This window comes from Sus scrofa, chromosome 1, assembly GCF_000003025.6.
Source record: "Sus scrofa isolate TJ Tabasco breed Duroc chromosome 1, Sscrofa11.1, whole genome shotgun sequence".
Lineage (NCBI taxonomy): Eukaryota > Metazoa > Chordata > Mammalia > Artiodactyla > Suidae > Sus > Sus scrofa.
The window spans coordinates 90,009,251-90,027,110 of NC_010443.5; the positions used below are offsets into that span (position 1 = coordinate 90,009,251).

Sequence of the window (17,860 nt, forward strand, 5' to 3'; positions counted from 1 at the left end):
AAGACACGGCATCTGACGAAGTGAGGGGTCAGGGATGCCAAGGGTCCTGTGCGAGAGCTACCCCATGTCCTGTGCAACTTTAACATGTCCCCCAGACATACAGAGGTGAGACATACATAGACATATAGTTCTACAGGCGAAAAAAGTTCTATATGTAAAACAACCATTGTTTTTGTTTTTTTGTATAGTTTTAATATTTATAGACTTTTTCTAGGAATTTCTCCACTATTGCATAATGGAGAGGAGATCATACTCAACCCTGTTCAGGACTTTACAAAGGATTGTTGACAACTTCATGGCATTTAATTGACTGATGCAACATTCTTATACCAATTTGCATTTGCAGCTGTTGCATTCATGGTGAGTCTATGTATGTATAAAAACATCTGAGTACTTGACTATGCTTTCCTGCAGCTGTGAATAAGCACTTTTATGTTAAAATAAATATAATAAATAAATATAAATTACCTTTCTTTTACTTGTATTGTTTAGAGAGAATTATTAATGTCGGTTACATTGTTTATAAACATCTGTTATTGGTACTGAAGTCTGACAGAATTGAGAACCATTGCTACAAAGGATACAGTTAAAGTCCTAAAAGCTGTTGAAATTCAGATTTTAAATATATTTCAAAATTTTATACATATAAAAATACATGCAAAATTATTTATGCATATAAAATATAATTTATATGTATATCTCAAATGTTACTTAGATTCTCTCTATGTGGGGAATTTTTATAACAATAATATACACTAGCACCAAAATTAGCATTACATGTATTACTTGAGATTATGAGCTATTTTAGATATTAGTCGAACGAACTATCATTTATACTGAAAACTAAGCTATGACTCAAATACTTTAGATATTTTATTCTTATCTATATTCCCACATCTACTTCTACAGACATAAAGTATAATTAAGAACACAAAACAAAATGAGTGTTAAAGTTTAAACAAAATTAGCAACCATAAAGAAAGAAACCAAATCTAAACTACTGTGACTCAGCACCAAACAAGAGCTAAAAGCAAAATAATGGTGACGGTGATGATTCAAATTTACTTCAATAAGGAAAATAATGCTCCTAAAAAGTATCCATAATCTACTAAAAAAGAAGAAAAAAAGGTTATATGATTAAATCAAATGTTTAAAGCGGAAATGACATACGGTGTCATTTTGGGTCCTGCTCCATCAATTCTGTAAAAAGAATACATACATTTTAGTCAACACCACAACCAATTCTGAACTGTGAAAATCTGGATGGTGCCAAATTTGTGTTTCAATGACTTTGCTCATTGATTTTTAAAAACATTGTTATCTTTATCTTACATATGATTCAGAGTTTTAATGTTTTTAAATCTTCATTACAACGATTAGAAAAGAATAAAGGCATTCTGTGAAAATTAAAGAATAAATGTATTACATCTGGATTTAAAAATTATTCATGTGAGGTTTGTGCGTTTTTAGTAGAATCTGGGTTTTACTTTATAACGTTAGGTAATATGAAATCACTGCTTTGCATTAAGTATCATATGTGTAATTGACTGAGATCATATTTTAAAATATATTACATATATGGGAAACAATTCTTACTTAGAAGTTACTGGATGGGAATCCAAGCTGGAAAAGTAACTTGAAATTGTTTACTGCAGTAGAATCTATCTACGTTTTGGAGGTTGGTTTTTTTTTTTTTTTTTTTTTTTTTGTCTTTGTCTTTTTAGGGCTGTACCCACAGCATATGGAGGTTCCCAGGCTAGGGGTCGAATCAGAGCTATTGCTGCTGGCCTACACCAGAGCCACAGCAATGCCAGATCCAAGTTGCATCTACAACCTACACCACAGCTCATGGCAATGCTGGATCCTTAACCCACTGAGTGAAGCCAGGGATTGAACCCACAACCTCAGGGTTCCTAGTGGATTTGTTTCTGCTGTGCCACGACAGGAACTCCTACATATCTTTTTTTACTGTATCACAGAACCCCCAAATTTTTCATGCTATATATTAAGACACAGTTACTTAGAGAGGTTCTCACTCATAAATTTGTTAGAATTAGGTATTAACAGGGGTAACACAGGAGTTTCCATTGTGCCTCAGCGGGTAACAAACCCAACTAGTATCCACAAGGAGGCTCGATCCTGGCCTTACTCAGTGGGTTAAGGATCTGGCATGGCCGTGAGCTATTGGCGTAGGTTGCAGATGTGGCTCAGATCCCTCGTTGCTGTGCCTGAGGTGTAGGCCAGAGGCTACAGCTCTGATTCGACCCTTAGACTGGGATCCTCCATATGCCGCAGGTGCAACCGTAAAAACACACATGCGCACACACACACACAAACAAAAAAACAACAACAAAAAACAAGGGTAACACAAACATTCAAAAACATTTAGTTGCAGCCCATGAGTAAGATAAAATGTTTGATACATGGAAAAGCTATAGAGAATATCATCCATGATGAAGGCTCATGCTTGTAGAATAGAGCATAAAATACCCAGGAGGTTATTTCAGAAGGAAAAGAGTTCACCCTCAGGTCAAGCTTCCTGGAAAAGGGTTGACAGAAAGGACATGAAAGGGCATTTCAGAGAGGAGACCACCCCTAAGGCTGTCCCATGGGAGAACTAAAACTAACTCTTTTGCCTTTCAAGTCATAACTGTTTGAGCATCTCCAAATTACTTGGTAATGATCCCATTATGTAGTTAGTTGTGTTTAACTTAAATCAAAAGCAACTCGCCCCTGAGTTAAAGGCCCTAAATGCTCCACTCTTTCTCTGAGACCACTCTCCTTGGAAGAAGTACATCTTCCTGAAGATAAGGAGGAGTCTGCATATGATCCAGTATCTTATAAATATTACATGGAATGACACTGGACAGAGTGAAATATTTCAAATGCTTAAACAGAGTTAAGCCATAAATACTAACAATGACTCCATTAATGAGTCTCTTATTAACAAGCTGCAGTGATAATAAAGTCAGCTTTGTCAAGAGCAGGACTTTATATCTCGACAGCTGTTTAGTTTGCTGGGAGCCTGGCTCAGCCCACAAGTCAGTTAGACACAAAGGCTCCAGCCATGCCAACAACACAGGAGGAGGGGACATGGCAGCCAAGCTAAGTCCTCAGTTACTAAAGCCACAGTCTGGCAAAATATTTTAATTATAATGACATGCTAATTAAAATACTAAACCCAAGAGCTTAACCATGACGATAACACATAGGCCTATTTCACTTATTTAAATGTTAACTTTCACGTACAATTCAGACTCCAGAGCTCCCTGATAAAATCGTTTATTAGGAAAAAGTGTGAAAGCAACTTAAACTACCTTTTCCTTCCCTTTGTCTTCAGCTAATCTAATCTAATCACCACCTTGTGATGGGAACCAAGGTTTTTTTCCTTTTGCAAGGAAACAGCAACATCTAGTGGTCGCATTTTAACTATTTTGTCACAAACAGTGCTCTGACCTGAAAATCATACACCTCCCTGCCCTCAATATACATCCAACATAGATACCAACACACAAAAGATCCACCACAAACTAGTTTTGCTTTGTTTATACAAATAAATAATTTAAAAATAGCTGATGTTTTTACAATCTATTTTTTTTAAAATGAATCTTTTATAGTAAAACCTTCCTGCAACTTTTAATAAGAACTTCCATTATTCCTCCACATTCCATACTATTTAGAGGTAATTCAGAAACCTGAGGGGCCAGAATATTTCAATGTGATTAAGCTTCCTCCTTGGAAAGAGAGATCTACTAAATCATAGGGGGCTGGGGATAGGGTGTCTATTTGTACGTAAAATTTCTCAAGGGTTAGAGTGTATGATACATTAAAAATTTGCACTAAGTAAATGATAAATCCCAACCTCAAATATATTAAACTATATTACAACATATTCACTGATTTTTACATGCATATTTAAAAGCAGATATCTAGAAATTATTCATCTACTTTTCATACAACACTGATAATTTTGGAGTAAAACTTAAGATATTTTCTTAAAGCACTCATTAACTGAAATATCACTTTTAATTTTCCATAGTTCAGCAGTTGGAGGAAATCAGTAGTTTCATTTACTTGGGTGGAGAAGTGAATATAAACAAGTTTTAAACGGCAAATATACCAGGCACTAGAAAACAGGACTTCATCCTACCCCTTCTACACTGAACTGAGAGGCCACAGGTAAAGATGCATGTCCCTGGTCCCGCCCCGCCCCACCTGCCCCGCAGTACCTGCGCAGCCCAGGGTCGGCCTGCGCCTCGTCACTGATGAGCTCTGCCTCGCTCTGGGCAATTCGCAGGGCCAGCTCCCGGTCCCGGCGCTCCTGCTCCAGAACTGCCTGCTGCTGGGACTCCTCCTCCCGCTGTCGGGCCAGCTGCGCCTCCACCTCAGCCTAACAAGGACAGAAGGTCATGGCACCCAGGCCTCTCCCTTGGGTACCTGATCATCCCTGCCACCAAGTAAAACTGTTCCATACACATTTTTTTTTTCTTTTTACTAAGAAATAATACTGTTTAACCAGAAATCCTTTCTATTCTCTTCTATATTATTCCAAAGGCTTCTTTCCCCAAACCAAGTGTTCTATTCTACCGCTAAAGTGCGAGTACCCCAAACATCACCCAAGTATCTAGGGTGTCATATTAGCATAGACACCTGAACAACAGATGCCAGGACTGTACTGTGCTAGTTGTGCGCAGGGTAAATTAGAAAGCCAAGACAGTCATTTCCTCCTGGCCCAGGTTAAGGATCCCGTGTTGTCACCGCAGCAGATGGGGTCACCGCTGTGGCTCAGTTTGTTCCCTGGCCAGGGAATTACCATATGCTGCAGGTGCTGCCAAAAAGAAAAAAAGAAAGAAAGAAGGAAAGCCAAGACTAACAGTCACTCAAATATCACTTGCTCTCAAGATGTGGACTTCTTTAAAAATAGGGGTGGAGAGAATATCTTAATCCTAACCTATTAATATTGGTGTCGACAAAGTTGTAACATTCTAAAACACAATTATGTTTTAACCAAATTTTGACCTGACTTTCCCTAATGATTAATAAAAAAAGAGCTAATACTGTTATAAATACTTTAACATGTGTTAACTCATTTAATGCTCACAACTATTACTCATCTCCATTCCAGAGAGAGAAAACTACGGCTCACAGTCACTCACATGACTCATGCAGTGTCACAATTTCTGTTAGCAAGAGACCCTGAATTTGAACTCGCTTCCATAGCTCCAAAGCCTCTTCCCCTAAACACTTCAGAAACAGCTTTTCTCGTCTCTGGGATAAACCAATGACAATTTATCTAACAAGTCAGGACCTCATTTTCATTTTTTAATAATTTTGTAGATTCTATTTTGATAGAAATTCTGTCTGACTGCCTAGTAAGTTACAAACCTGAATACGTTTTTCATCATCTTCCCTTTTCTTTCTCTCTTCTTCTTCTTGTTTTCTCTTTGCTTCCATCTCAAGTTTCCTAACAACAACAACAACAAAAAAAACCTCTTTAAAAATGTAACAAAAAATAAGGAATCCTTCAGAAGAAAATTAACTATTAATAAACAAAGTTTACAGGAGTTCCCCTTGTGGTTCAGCAGTTAACAAATCTGACTAGCATCTATGAGGAGGCAGGTTCAACCCCTGGCCTTACTCAGTAGGTTAAGGATCCGGTGTTGCCATGAGCTGTGGTGTAGATTGAAAACATGACTCAGATCCCGCACTGCTGTGGCTGTGATGTAGGCCAGCAGCTAGAGCTCTGATTGGACCCCTAGCCTGGGAACCTCCATATGCCCAGGGTTCGGCCCTAAAAAACAAAACAACAACAACAACAAATAAAGGTTACAAAATGGAAAGTCAAATTAACCTCCTAGCTACATACACGATCAACTTACTTTAAAAAATACAATCTAACTCTCCTGACAGTAATTATTATGAAAGAGAACAAATACAATTGTATTCTATACCCTTTAATATCTCTACATTAATTTGGTTACAAAGCCTTCTTTGTAAGGTTGTGATTACATTGTTTCCCTTTACTCTTTCTACAATTAGACAACTTTTTTTTTTTTTTTTTTTTTTTGCTTTTTAGGGCCACACCCAGGGCATATGGAATTTCCCAGGCTAAGGGTCGAATTGGAGCCACAGCTGCTGGCCTACACCACAGCCACAGCAACACAGGATCCTGAGCCACATCTGTGACCTACACCACAGCTCATGGCAACACCAGATTCCCAACCCATTGAGCGAAGACAGGGATCAAGCCCACATCCTCATGGGTACTAGTTAGGTTCGTTACTGCTAAGCCACGACTGGAATTCCTGGGAATCATGGTTTTATAAAGAAGTTAAGAAATCTTCAGGTGGAAGAGTTTAACCAAAATTCAGATTACAGTTAAAATCATTTTATGTTATTATTATAAAATGAGGTTACTTTCTCCATTTTCTAACTTTAAAATTAGTATCTAAAAATAAAAATATGACGTTTAAAAATAAGAATATTCATTGACCACCATCGACAATGAAGAGGTGACTCTCCTGGTGGCTTCTAAATCAGGACACAACATAAATGCCTTACATCCGCCTTTCCTCCTCCTCCTTTCTTCGACGTTGTTCATCTTCTTCACGTCTTTTTCTTTCCTTTTCCATTTCTTCTTGAATACGCCTCAGCCTTTCTGCTTCCTCTTCTTGCTGCTTCTTTTTCTGTAATGCACTGAGGAGGACGGCTGAGCTTTTAACTAATGCATCATATTCTTTCTGAATTTGTTCCCTTGTCATCATAGTAGACTGAAAGAAAGAAAACAATGGACATGTACTTAAAAAGCTTATCTCTTCTGTTCCACAATAATGTGAACATACTGAACACTACTAAATTGTACATTTAAAAACAGTTAAGATGGTTAATTTAACAGTAGGTGTTTTTACAACTTATCAAAAAAAAAAAAAAAGCATGCACACAGCAAAGACTGGACAAGCTGGTAAGCAATAAGCCCATGACCTTGGTTATACTGCTTAAACATTAAATACTATTCAAAAAACTTTAAAGTTATCTTTGTGCACAAATATCTGTGTCCATTTCCTATCAAACAAGTAATCAAATATCTAAGGGGGCACTATGGACAAAGCAACATACTTCAGTTTTACATTATTTTTTAAGGACTGATTAGCTAATTTTGCCAGAATTTACTACTCTTTAAAAGTAATGTTCAAATAATACCTCAGGAATATTTAAGAAATTATCAAATGCTCCAAAACTGCTAAAGGATATTTCTAAATGAGTCTTCAAAAAATGTGGGTGGGTTAATTTTACTGATTAACACCACATAAACAGGTATATCTCTTGACAGATCTGTAAAACCAGCTAAAGTTATCCAAAACACTGTTGTTTTTCTCTTGACTTCTTTCTCCATTCTACTGCTAAGATTTATCATTGTCTACAGAAAATATCTGCAGAAGACATTATCAAAGGCTCACTTTAAAAATGCACTGAAGGAGTTCCTGTCGTGGCGCAATGGTTAACGAATCTGACTAGGAACCATGAGGTTGTGGGTTCGGTTCCTGCCCTTACTCAGTGGGTTAACGATCCGGCGTTGCCGTGAGCTGTGGTGTAGGTTGCAGACGTGGCTCAGATCCCGTGTTGCTGTGGCTCTGGTGTAGGCCGGTGGCTACAGCTCCGATTGGACCCCTAGCCTGGGAACCTCCATATGCCGCAGGAGCGGCCCAAAGAAATAGCAAAAAAAATAAAAAATAAAAAAAATAAAAATGCACTGAATTGTGAAAGGACATGAGAAAAACATTAAGGTCCTAAAATAGAAGAATATATGTATAGACAGATGTTAATGAACAGGCATATAGAAAACATGTTCAATCCCACTGGTAATAAAATGAAAATCAAAACTAAAAAAGGCCTCCTTTTTTTCACCTAGAAAATATGAGGGAAAACTAATGGTTACTTCATAATAGTTAAGTATTATGATGTAGCCTATATGAAGATAATGCAGTAACAGGGATGAGGCAATAACATAATCATAGGAATACAAAATTAAGTGTACATTATAATGAGAACTACACAAAAATATGTGCATATAAAATAAGACTGAGGGGACTATGCAATAGTATAACAGGTGAATGTGCTAGTGTGGAGGTTAAGAATTCTGGGGTGATCTCCAAATTTCCAATTATATTGCATTTCTTTTATAATTTAAAAATTAGTTTCAGCAAGTAGAAACAAAATAATTTGCATTCATCCTCTCTCAGTCATGATTTTGCAAAAGCTTACCAACAGAGATTTTAGTTAGTACTTAGGGCAAATCTTTTTTTTTTTTTTTTTTGTCTTTTTGCTGTTTCTTGGGCTGCTCCCGCGGCATATGAAGGTTCCCAGGCTAGGGGTCCAATTGGAGCCGTAGCCACCAACCTACGCCAGAGCCACAGCAACACGGGATCCGAGCCACGTCTGCAACCTACACCACAGCTCACGGCAACGCCAGATCCCCAACCCACTGAGCAAGGGCAGGGACCGAACCCGCAACCTCATGGTTCCTAGTCGGATTCATTAACCACTTTGCCACGACGGGAACTCCCCAAGGGCAAATCTTTTCTAGCAACAGATGAACTGCATAAAAATGGTCTTCTTTTTAATTTTTTTGCCATGAAAATATTCAAACATAGAGAATATAATGAGCATCATTCACTATCACTGAGACTCAACATTTGTAACACGTGGTATCTTTTTAAAAAAAAGACATTTTCTATACAATTTCAATACCAATAACAAAAAGATATTAAATTATTTTTAAAAGTCACAGTCATTTGGATTAAAATTACATACCTTAATTTTGGCCATTAAAGCATCAATAGAGATTTCAAGGTCCTTGACCTGTTTACTCATTTCCTGTTTTCCATCTTTCAGGGCACTTACTACTTCGTTAAATTTGTCAAGCCGTTTTTTCAGTGTGCCCACCTTAACAAGGCCGTCAATGCTATAAAGATAATGGTTCATCAGAGTTTAATTTCACCTATCAATGCTACAGATTTTTCATTTTAATAAAATCTGAAACATTGCTAAACAATATTTCACTTCTGTTTTCACATTATTTAATTTTCTCTTTTTTTTGATCTCTTGAAGGTAAAAAAAAATCATCAAATACGGATGTGAATGACATTAATATCTGTCAAAAAGTATTTAAGTCTTCTATATTTACAATGAAAATTGGAGAATTCAAAGTATAGAGAATTTAAAAGAGTAATCTCCTTGAAAAAAGTGTTAAAGATTAACAGTTATTCAGACTTCCAAGGTCTAAATTAATGATAAAAGACTAAAATAAGAAATAAAGATTAAATTTATAGTGACAAAATATAATTCCTACAGATAATCTTGAAAATTATGGTCAAAACATCAATGAGATGTTTTTAAAAACAATGTCAACTTGACATGTATCAATAAACTCTAGTCACTAAAATAATCAGAACAAAATAGCTTCTTTCAACCATTTACTTCAACTTTTCATAGTGTTTGCATTTTTGTAAGCTACTTCAATCCTTTTATAGAATGAGGCAAGTAATGAACTAATGAAATAATTAGTTAACTAATACAAAAAAAAAACCATAAATAACAGACTAATACAACTTTCTTCAAAGAACATAAGAAAAAAGAAAACTCTGTGAGTATCCAAACTGCTCTTCGGTATGACTTCACACCATTTTATGTTAAGGTAAATAGGTTGTGCTATTCATCTTACCGAGGTTTGTGTCTCCTTTTGCAAAGCCACATTCGAATAGTTTTCTGCATTTTAATGCAGGCTTCAGCTCGATATTTTATTTTGTTTTTCACTGTTTGAAGAGGAAAATATAATGATAGAAAATTATTTGGTTGAAATCAGACATGAAGTATCTTTAAAAAAACCACTCATTTCCACAATGCAATTGTAAAGTAATATACAATTTTGATGATTATACCAGAAACAAAATCAGCCATCTTAGCATTTCTTTAATTCCTTATACTTCTTAAAATAAAAAGCACTTCATGAATACTGCTAGATGTAACATTTTATTTTATTTCATTTTTGTCTTTTTAGGGCCACATCCACAGCCATGTTCCCAGGCTAGGGGTCGAATCAGAGTTACAGCTGCTGGCCTACACCACAGCCACAGCAACACTGGATCCTTAACCCACTGAGCAAGGCCAGGGATCAAACCCGAGTCCTCATGGATGCTAGCTGGGTTTGTTAACCCCAGAGCCACACCAGGAACTCCCAGATGTAACATTTTAAATGTATTATTTCCTTATTATGCTACACTAATGCTTCCCAAACTCTCCTAGGCAATATCGGTCCATGAAATGTGAACAAGTGCGTCTTGTAAATAGGATGCACTTGTCAAATGAACTTAGGAGAAGCTATGTGCTATATCTCCTTTTGGAGATTCACAATGAACATATAGTGTGAGGTCTCTAAAAATCCTGTAACAAAGGATTCTATTGAACTTCAGATACCCAGAATATCCCACACTGATCTGATTTTCAAATATTTCTTTCAGAGGTTCCCCATTAACATCCTACAAAGATTCTGGCTAATTACTGACTTGAACTACAAAACACAGTCCACAAGCGAATGCTATAGTAGACATAACTTTAATATCATATGTTTGCCATCATAATGCAATGTTTAAAGCTAAAGGCATTTAACTATAGTGACAGATATGTGCATAATTCACTTGCGAAGGGATAGGATAAGAGTTTCTGTTATCTTTCCTCTTTGTTACAGTTTTGTTTTTGTCTATAGCACAATTGAACATCAAAAGACCTCATGATTGCATGCATATTGCTTGCATGATTCCTTTTTATTAGGTCAAAGGAATATTTTTTAAATTAATATGCAGCAGCTTAGTGAATCCTTTTCATGTGCCTAGCTCTGTTCTGTGGAGAATATGTGGATGAGGAGGCAATTACAAATTTAGCAAACCAACAGCTCCCTACTACAGGTTTGCCAGAGACCCTCAGGTATCCTAAATATTTTGTCCCTCATCCTTGTTGTGGGTCAAAGATAATTAGTTGTTACAACATCCTAAGACTTTAGACTTTGTCCCATATTAATGGAAAGTCTTAAAGGCTTTTTGTTAGAGACTCTGGGAAGATAAGTCTAGGAAGTCAGAAAAATCAGTTTGGGAGCCACTGAAGTTAAGATTCAAAGGAGAGGAGCCTCACTAAGACAGTGGCAATAAACAGCAAAGAATGTATGGTGTTTGGAGAGAAAATCAACAGTTTGTTGACTGGCAAGATTTCAGGGACAAAAAAGAGACAATCACAGTTCTGAAATTTTTAGTGTGTGTTCTGGTGGTGCCTTGCAGGTGGAAAGAAAAGTTTTGGCTTAAGTCTGAGAGTCTGGGCTATGGTGTGGGGATGGGAGAAAAGAGAGAAGGAGGGGGAGAGAGGGAGAGGGGAAAAATCAAGATAGTGAGTTCTGTTTTTTTAGGACACGATAAAATTAACTATCCTATAATACATGCAATTAAAGAAGATAAGTATCTTACACACAAAAAAATTTAAAAACTGTCCACAAGTACTAATTGATCATCTACTACATATAAGATGTTACAAGAGTAACCAGGGACACAGTGAATAAGCAACACAGTCTCTGTTGTCCAGCACTCAGCACTGAGGTAAAATTTTAACATTCCATAGACAAATTCATTTCCAAAGTAATTCCAGATCTTGGTGTGAAAAAAAACACCTACATTTAATGACTGAGAGCGAGCACCACTGAACTTTCTTCCAGCGACTGCAGATAAGCCAGTGATTGACTCTCTTAACCAGCTCTGCTAAGTGGTCAGGGTCGGACTTCATAATCTGATCAAATTCTGCAAACTAGGAAATAAAATAATTGACTTTCAGTATCAAAAGACAGATGTGTTTAAACATAGAAAGAGGTACAAAATAACTAGAACTCAAACCCAAAATCTAACTTTCTAGAAGTGGTCACAAGCCCATGAACAGACACGTCTCAGTGGGTACATAGCAAACCCTAACCCATTCAGCTGTATTTTGCTGCCTTTCTTTTCCTTTATCCAGGACCTTTCTTTTGAGGGTTCAGGGGTGGGAGGAGTTACTCATTGCTATTTAGCAGACTCAATAATAAAAGTAGAAAAAAAATCTTTTTTTTTTTTTTTTTCCTTTTATAGCCACACCTGCAGCATATGGAAGTTCCTGGGCTAGGGGTCGAATCGGAGCTGCAACTGAGGCCTATGCCTTAGTCACAGCAACACTGGATCCTTAACCCACAGAGTGAGGCCAGGGATTGAACCCACATCCTCACAGAGACAACGTCGGGTTGTTAACCCACTGAGCCATGACAGGAACACTGAAAAAAATCTTAAATGACAATTACAGATGCCTGGCAAAAAGGTTAAACAGAGAAAAGAATGAAAAAAGGGCTACTATCTCTCTGATTTGGCTCATCCGTAACCTCAGATAACTATACAAGTGAAGGTCAGCTTTATAAAATCAGGTACCACCAAAACTCTTACGACCCTCCCAACTCACATCCTTAATATGTTGAGATAAGAAATTGCTACTAAGACACACGCAACACAAATAAAACATCTATTAGGTTACTGAATAATAAAATACATTATTTCCACAATTTACTACCAATTTACATATTAATTTCTAACCTTTACCAAAAATCCCACTACAGTATACTAAGGGTGTTACATACCTATCAAAATAACAGCCTCTTATAATCATAGTTAAATTAAAGGTAACAAAATGAGGAGTTCCTGCCATGGCACAGTGGGTTAGGAATCTGATTGCAGAAGCTCAGGTCACTGTGGAGCTGTGGGTCCAATCCCTGGCCTGGTGCAGTGGGTTAAAGGATCCGGCATTGCCGAGGCTATGGTACAGGTCACAGCTATGGCTCAGATTCAGTCCTTGGCATGGGAACGTCCATATGCCATGACTATGGTCATAAAATTAAAAAAAAAATTTTTTTCAAGTAACAAAATGAGATTAAAGTTCTGTGAAAATCTGCTTTGCAGTTCCTGTTGTGTCTCAGTGGGTTAAGGACCTGTCTTTGTAAGGATGCAGGTTCAATCTCCATCTTTGTTAAGGGGGTTAAGGATCTGGTGTTGCCATGAGCTATGGCATAGTTCCCAAATATGGCTTGGGTCCAAGGATGCTGCGGCTGTGACACAGGCCAGCAGCTGCAGTTCCAATTCAACCCCTGGCCTGTGAACTTCCATATGTCACAGGTATGGCCATAAAAAGAAAATAAATAAATTAATTAAATAAAATAAAAAGAAAATCTGTGTTGCACTTCCACTGTTCCTTCTGCTGATTAATTTTTCTAGAGGTAAGCAAGACATCTACCAGGCTCTTAATTCTAAAAAAATTACTACAGCCCTTAAATGAGAAATGTTGAGTTTATGATAAATAGGTTAGGTTGATTACTTAGCTAACTATGAAGACTTATTCATTTTTTCTTAACTTTTTTCTCTTATAAGAGATGGTATACATTCTCTGCAGTAAAAATATCATAGGAAAGTGCATACACTGGTAATGTACTACACAGATTGCATCTTATGCCCCAAAATGTGAAATCTGATTTATTTATTATGAGTAATTCAGCCTTCAAGTACTAAAGATATTTATTCATGATTCTGCTAAGTCAAACAAGTATAGTTAGCTATTATATAATAAAAATTGTGTTAAAAAGGATGTAATTATTTAATCAATGTTAAAGGAGTCAGGAATGGTGAAAATATTATGAACAGATTATGAATAGTATTTAAGAATTTCTGTATTGAATATATTTAGTTATGAAAGTCTATAATTCAATATTGTCATAGTATAAGAATCTGTAAATACCACAAAAACAGAAAAGTAGTCCCACTTTCTGTATGTTATACACCTACTATGTTCTAATAGATCTCGTTATCACCATGAAAACTCAAAAGTACTGTGAAATTCTTAATTATTGAAGACTGAATTAGTATGTTTTAGAAAAGCTTTCAACTTGCTTAAAACAGAATTATTTTCTGGTTAACCCTTTTTAGTAAAAAAAATTCAATTAAACAACACTTTGGGAGTTCCCATTTTGGCACAGTGAATCTGACTAGTATCCATGAGAATGAGGGTTCGATCTCTGGCCTTGCTCAGTGGGTTAAGGATCCGGTGTTGCCATGAGCTGTGGTATAGGCCAGCAGCTGCAGCTCTGATCCAATGCCTAGCCTGGAACTTCTATATGTTGCGACTGCGGCTGTAAAAAGCAACCAACCAAACCAAAAAAACAAACAATACTCTGATGCCAATACTTTCAAAGCTGAAAAAAACTGTATAGACTGTTAACATTGTAAAATTCTCAACATTATAAAGTTATGTGTTACACATATATGCATGCCCATAGTGATCATCTAATTTAAGAACATTTAACTAAACACTTAAAAATTTTCACTGACTCCCACTATCCTTATTAATTACGTTAAAGTTTAAAATAAAAACATATTTACCTTGCCAGGTCTAAAAAATACTTTTGTTAACCCAAACTTGTAGTCAATTTCATTTAAGCCCAGGGCTTTAAAAAGAGCCTGAAAAATAAAAGTTAAAAGCCAATAATTCATTAATAAGAAAGACAGTTTTAGCTAAGAAATCTCAATTTAGGTAGTCTTGTACCTTACAAAATAGTCTTGGGTCTAATCTTGCAAGCTTATCCGGCATATACTTCTTATACATGTTGTAGAGTTCATGAAATGAAGCCCGTGATGGAAACCCGCCCTGCATCAGGTCCAAAACAGACACCATACCTAGATTCAAAAACACAAGCTGTTGTCACCCTCTGTGCACAAGTCCAAAGACAACTTGTAAATGAGCAAAGAATCTTAAAAATTAATGTTTAGAAAGGGTAGTTTATAGAAATTATGAGCAGTGAAATATTACATAGTAAATACCACACTTAAACTCAGTATGCCACTGTAGCCAAATTTCACCTAAAACCTGCCTGACCAACTATTTTCTAGAGACAAAATATTGGTCTAGAAATCTCAAATCTAGTTTGTATCTTTTTTTTTTTCCTGCAAGAAACCTTTGTGTCACAAATCACAGTATACAAGGCAAAGACCAGCTACTTTCCAAGTCCTGAGGATACGTATGGAACAGATTCCTGATGGAGTTTCCAAGACAAGTTAGACACTTCCCCAGTTCTTACCAGCACTTAAACAAAGCAAATGGAAAAGAAAGGAGAGCTGTTTCACCACAAAGATCCTCTTTCAGTCACCTCCCAAGGAACTAGTCCATTGGGGTAAAGAGTCTACATACAGTATGACTCTAGTAAGTGACTGATTTGAGCCTTGAGTCAATGTGAGCTTTTTATCTCAGGAGAAGCATAAAATAGCCAGCACTTTTGTTTATTAAAAAAAAAAACCTGGGTTTCAGTCTACTGGACTACTGAAATCAATGAAGAAACTAAGATTATTCAATAAAAAGTGTTAGGACAAATGGCTAAACATTTAGAAAACAAAAATAACATCAGATCCTTACCTCACTCCTTATACCAAAATAAATTTCTGCTGGTCAAAAATTTAAATGAGCAAAATACAATTATAAAATATTACAAATGAGTGTATTTTTATTTTAAAATAATCTCATTAGAAAGACAGACTCTCTAGGCAATCAGATTGCATTTCAACCTGTCTGACTGGCAAAGGTATAGAACCCAATGGTAATTGGCAACAGTGAAAGCGCACAAAGACACAGACCTACATTCTTAGTGAGAGAGAAAACCAGCACAACAGTCTTAGATGGCAGTCTGTAATATTTATTTACATTATTAAATTAATATTAAATTTTAACAACAGAGGTTTATGCCTTTGGCAGAGTGCTTTCCACTTCTATAAATCTATTTTACAACTCACCACACATGTGGGCAAAGATACACATAGCTTACTGGGTCACTGCTGGTCACAGAAAGAAAACAGAGAAACAACCTAAATATTAATCAAATTATGTTACAACCCTACAATAGAATATGATATATTAATTAAAAATAACAGGAGAGTGCTTTAACAAGTATAAACTACCTGTTACTTTACGTCCAAGACACAATTAGGTAAAGTGGTCACTCCTGAGAAGTGAGACTTCTTTTTACTCATGTTATTCTGGACCATTTCATTTTTGTTACAGTGGACATATATAACTATTCTAATTTTAAATATAATATAATAAATATATATTATATGTGATATAATTCCTAATATATATATTATGTAACAATGTAATAAATATATAACATAATTTCTAATATATATTACAAAAATATATCATAAATATATACAATTACATGAAATTTAATATTAAATTTAATACACTCTAAAGAAACACATAAAGGCAATTGTTCCCATGGAAAGAAACCTCCAGGACTAGACTTTGTTTGGGGCTCTGCTTGGAGAAATAAAAGTAAGGTTTGGTTGGCATTCTCACAACTGGTGCCCATTTATAACAGATAAACAAATGTGTGTCCCAGCCTCTGAGTCCCTCGGCTTGCCCTGTACCTACAAACACAGGAAGTGGCACACAGAAGTTCATTAAGGAATTTCATGGAGGAGTTCCCGTTACGGCTCAGTGGTAATGAACCTGACTAGTATCCATGAGGATGTGGGTTCAATCCCTGGTTTCACTCAGTGGGTTAAGGACCCAGCATTGCTGTGAGCTACTATGTTGGCTGCAGATGCAGCTCAGATCCCATGTTGCTACGGCTGTGGGATAGGCCAATGGCTACAGCTTCAATTCAGCCCCTAGCCTGGGAACCTCCATATGTTGCAAGTATGGCCTTAAAAAGACCAAAAAAAACAAAAAAGCAAAAATGATCTGAAGAAAATATTACAAAAATACATCCATCTATATTCATGTAGGAATACAATGGACATGAACTTTGTGTTAAAATTAGTCCCAAATAAGTCTTTATTTCTAGACTGTGCATTTCACTCAACAAAGATTTAAGAAGTCTACAGAGTTCCCGTCGTGGCGCAGTGGTTAACGAATCCGACTAGGAACCATGAGGTTGCGGGTTCGGTTCCTGCCCTTGCTCAGTGGGTTAAGGATCCGGCGTTGCCATGAGCTGTGGTGTAGGTTGCAGACACGGCTCGGATCCCGAGTTGCTGTGGCTCTGGCGTAGGCTGGTGGCTACAGCTCTGATTGGACCCCTAGCCTGGGAACCTCCATGTGCCATGGGAGCTGCCCAAAGAAACAGCAAAAAGACAAAAAAAAAAAAGACAAAAAAAAAAAAAGGAAAAATAGACAATGGATTTCCATGTAGTCTAAATGACTGAGACGAGAGGAGAGGTACAGAATTAATGCAAGTGCTATAATGGAAGAGCAAAGAAAATAGCCAAAAAAAAAAAAAAAAAAAAAAAAAGAAGTCTAGGATATGCTTTGCACTGCCAGATCAGGGATCTGCATACAAGCCAAAACAGACACAGTTCCTGCCCTCAAGTCCTTTACAGATTAGAGAAGGAAAAATCAGATATAATTTATGACTGTGAAACACAGGTGCTCAGCACCTTTACTCAGGCCCCATGCTAGCTGGGGACATCAGGAAAGGCTTCCTGGAAGTTCCCATTGTGGCTCAGCAGTAATGAACCCCACTAATATCCAAGAGGATACAGTTTTGATCCCTGGCCTCACTCACCCTGCGTTGCTGTGAGGTATGGTATGGGTAGCAGAAACAGCTCCGATCCTGCGTTTCTGTGGCTGAGGTGTAAGCCAGTTGCTGCAGCTCCAATTTGAACCCTGGCCTGGGAACTTCCATATGCTGTGGATGCAGCCCTAAAAGAAAAAAAGGAAAGGCCTCCCTAAAATGACCATAAGCTGGGACAAGAAAGATGAAGATAAA

The 17,860-nt window shown here is 36.8% G+C and overlaps 1 protein-coding gene across 16 annotated transcripts in view; it reads right to left on the reverse strand.

The window, feature by feature from the left end:
* MYO6 (myosin VI) overlaps window positions 1–17,860 on the reverse strand; it is a 144,908-nt gene that overhangs the window by 16,391 nt on the left and 110,657 nt on the right. For 11 of the 16 annotated variants that reach the window (XM_005659429.3, XM_013992812.2, XM_013992811.2 and 8 more), the window contains 8 exon segments: window positions 14,647–14,777; window positions 14,484–14,561; window positions 11,715–11,844; window positions 9,722–9,812; window positions 8,812–8,962; window positions 6,562–6,770; window positions 5,386–5,464; window positions 4,230–4,390 (listed from right to left, as the gene is read on the reverse strand). In XM_005659429.3, the coding sequence (XP_005659486.1) occupies window positions 4,230–4,390; window positions 5,386–5,464; window positions 6,562–6,770; window positions 8,812–8,962; window positions 9,722–9,812; window positions 11,715–11,844; window positions 14,484–14,561; window positions 14,647–14,777 (1,030 nt within the window). 16 annotated transcript variants of the gene reach the window in all.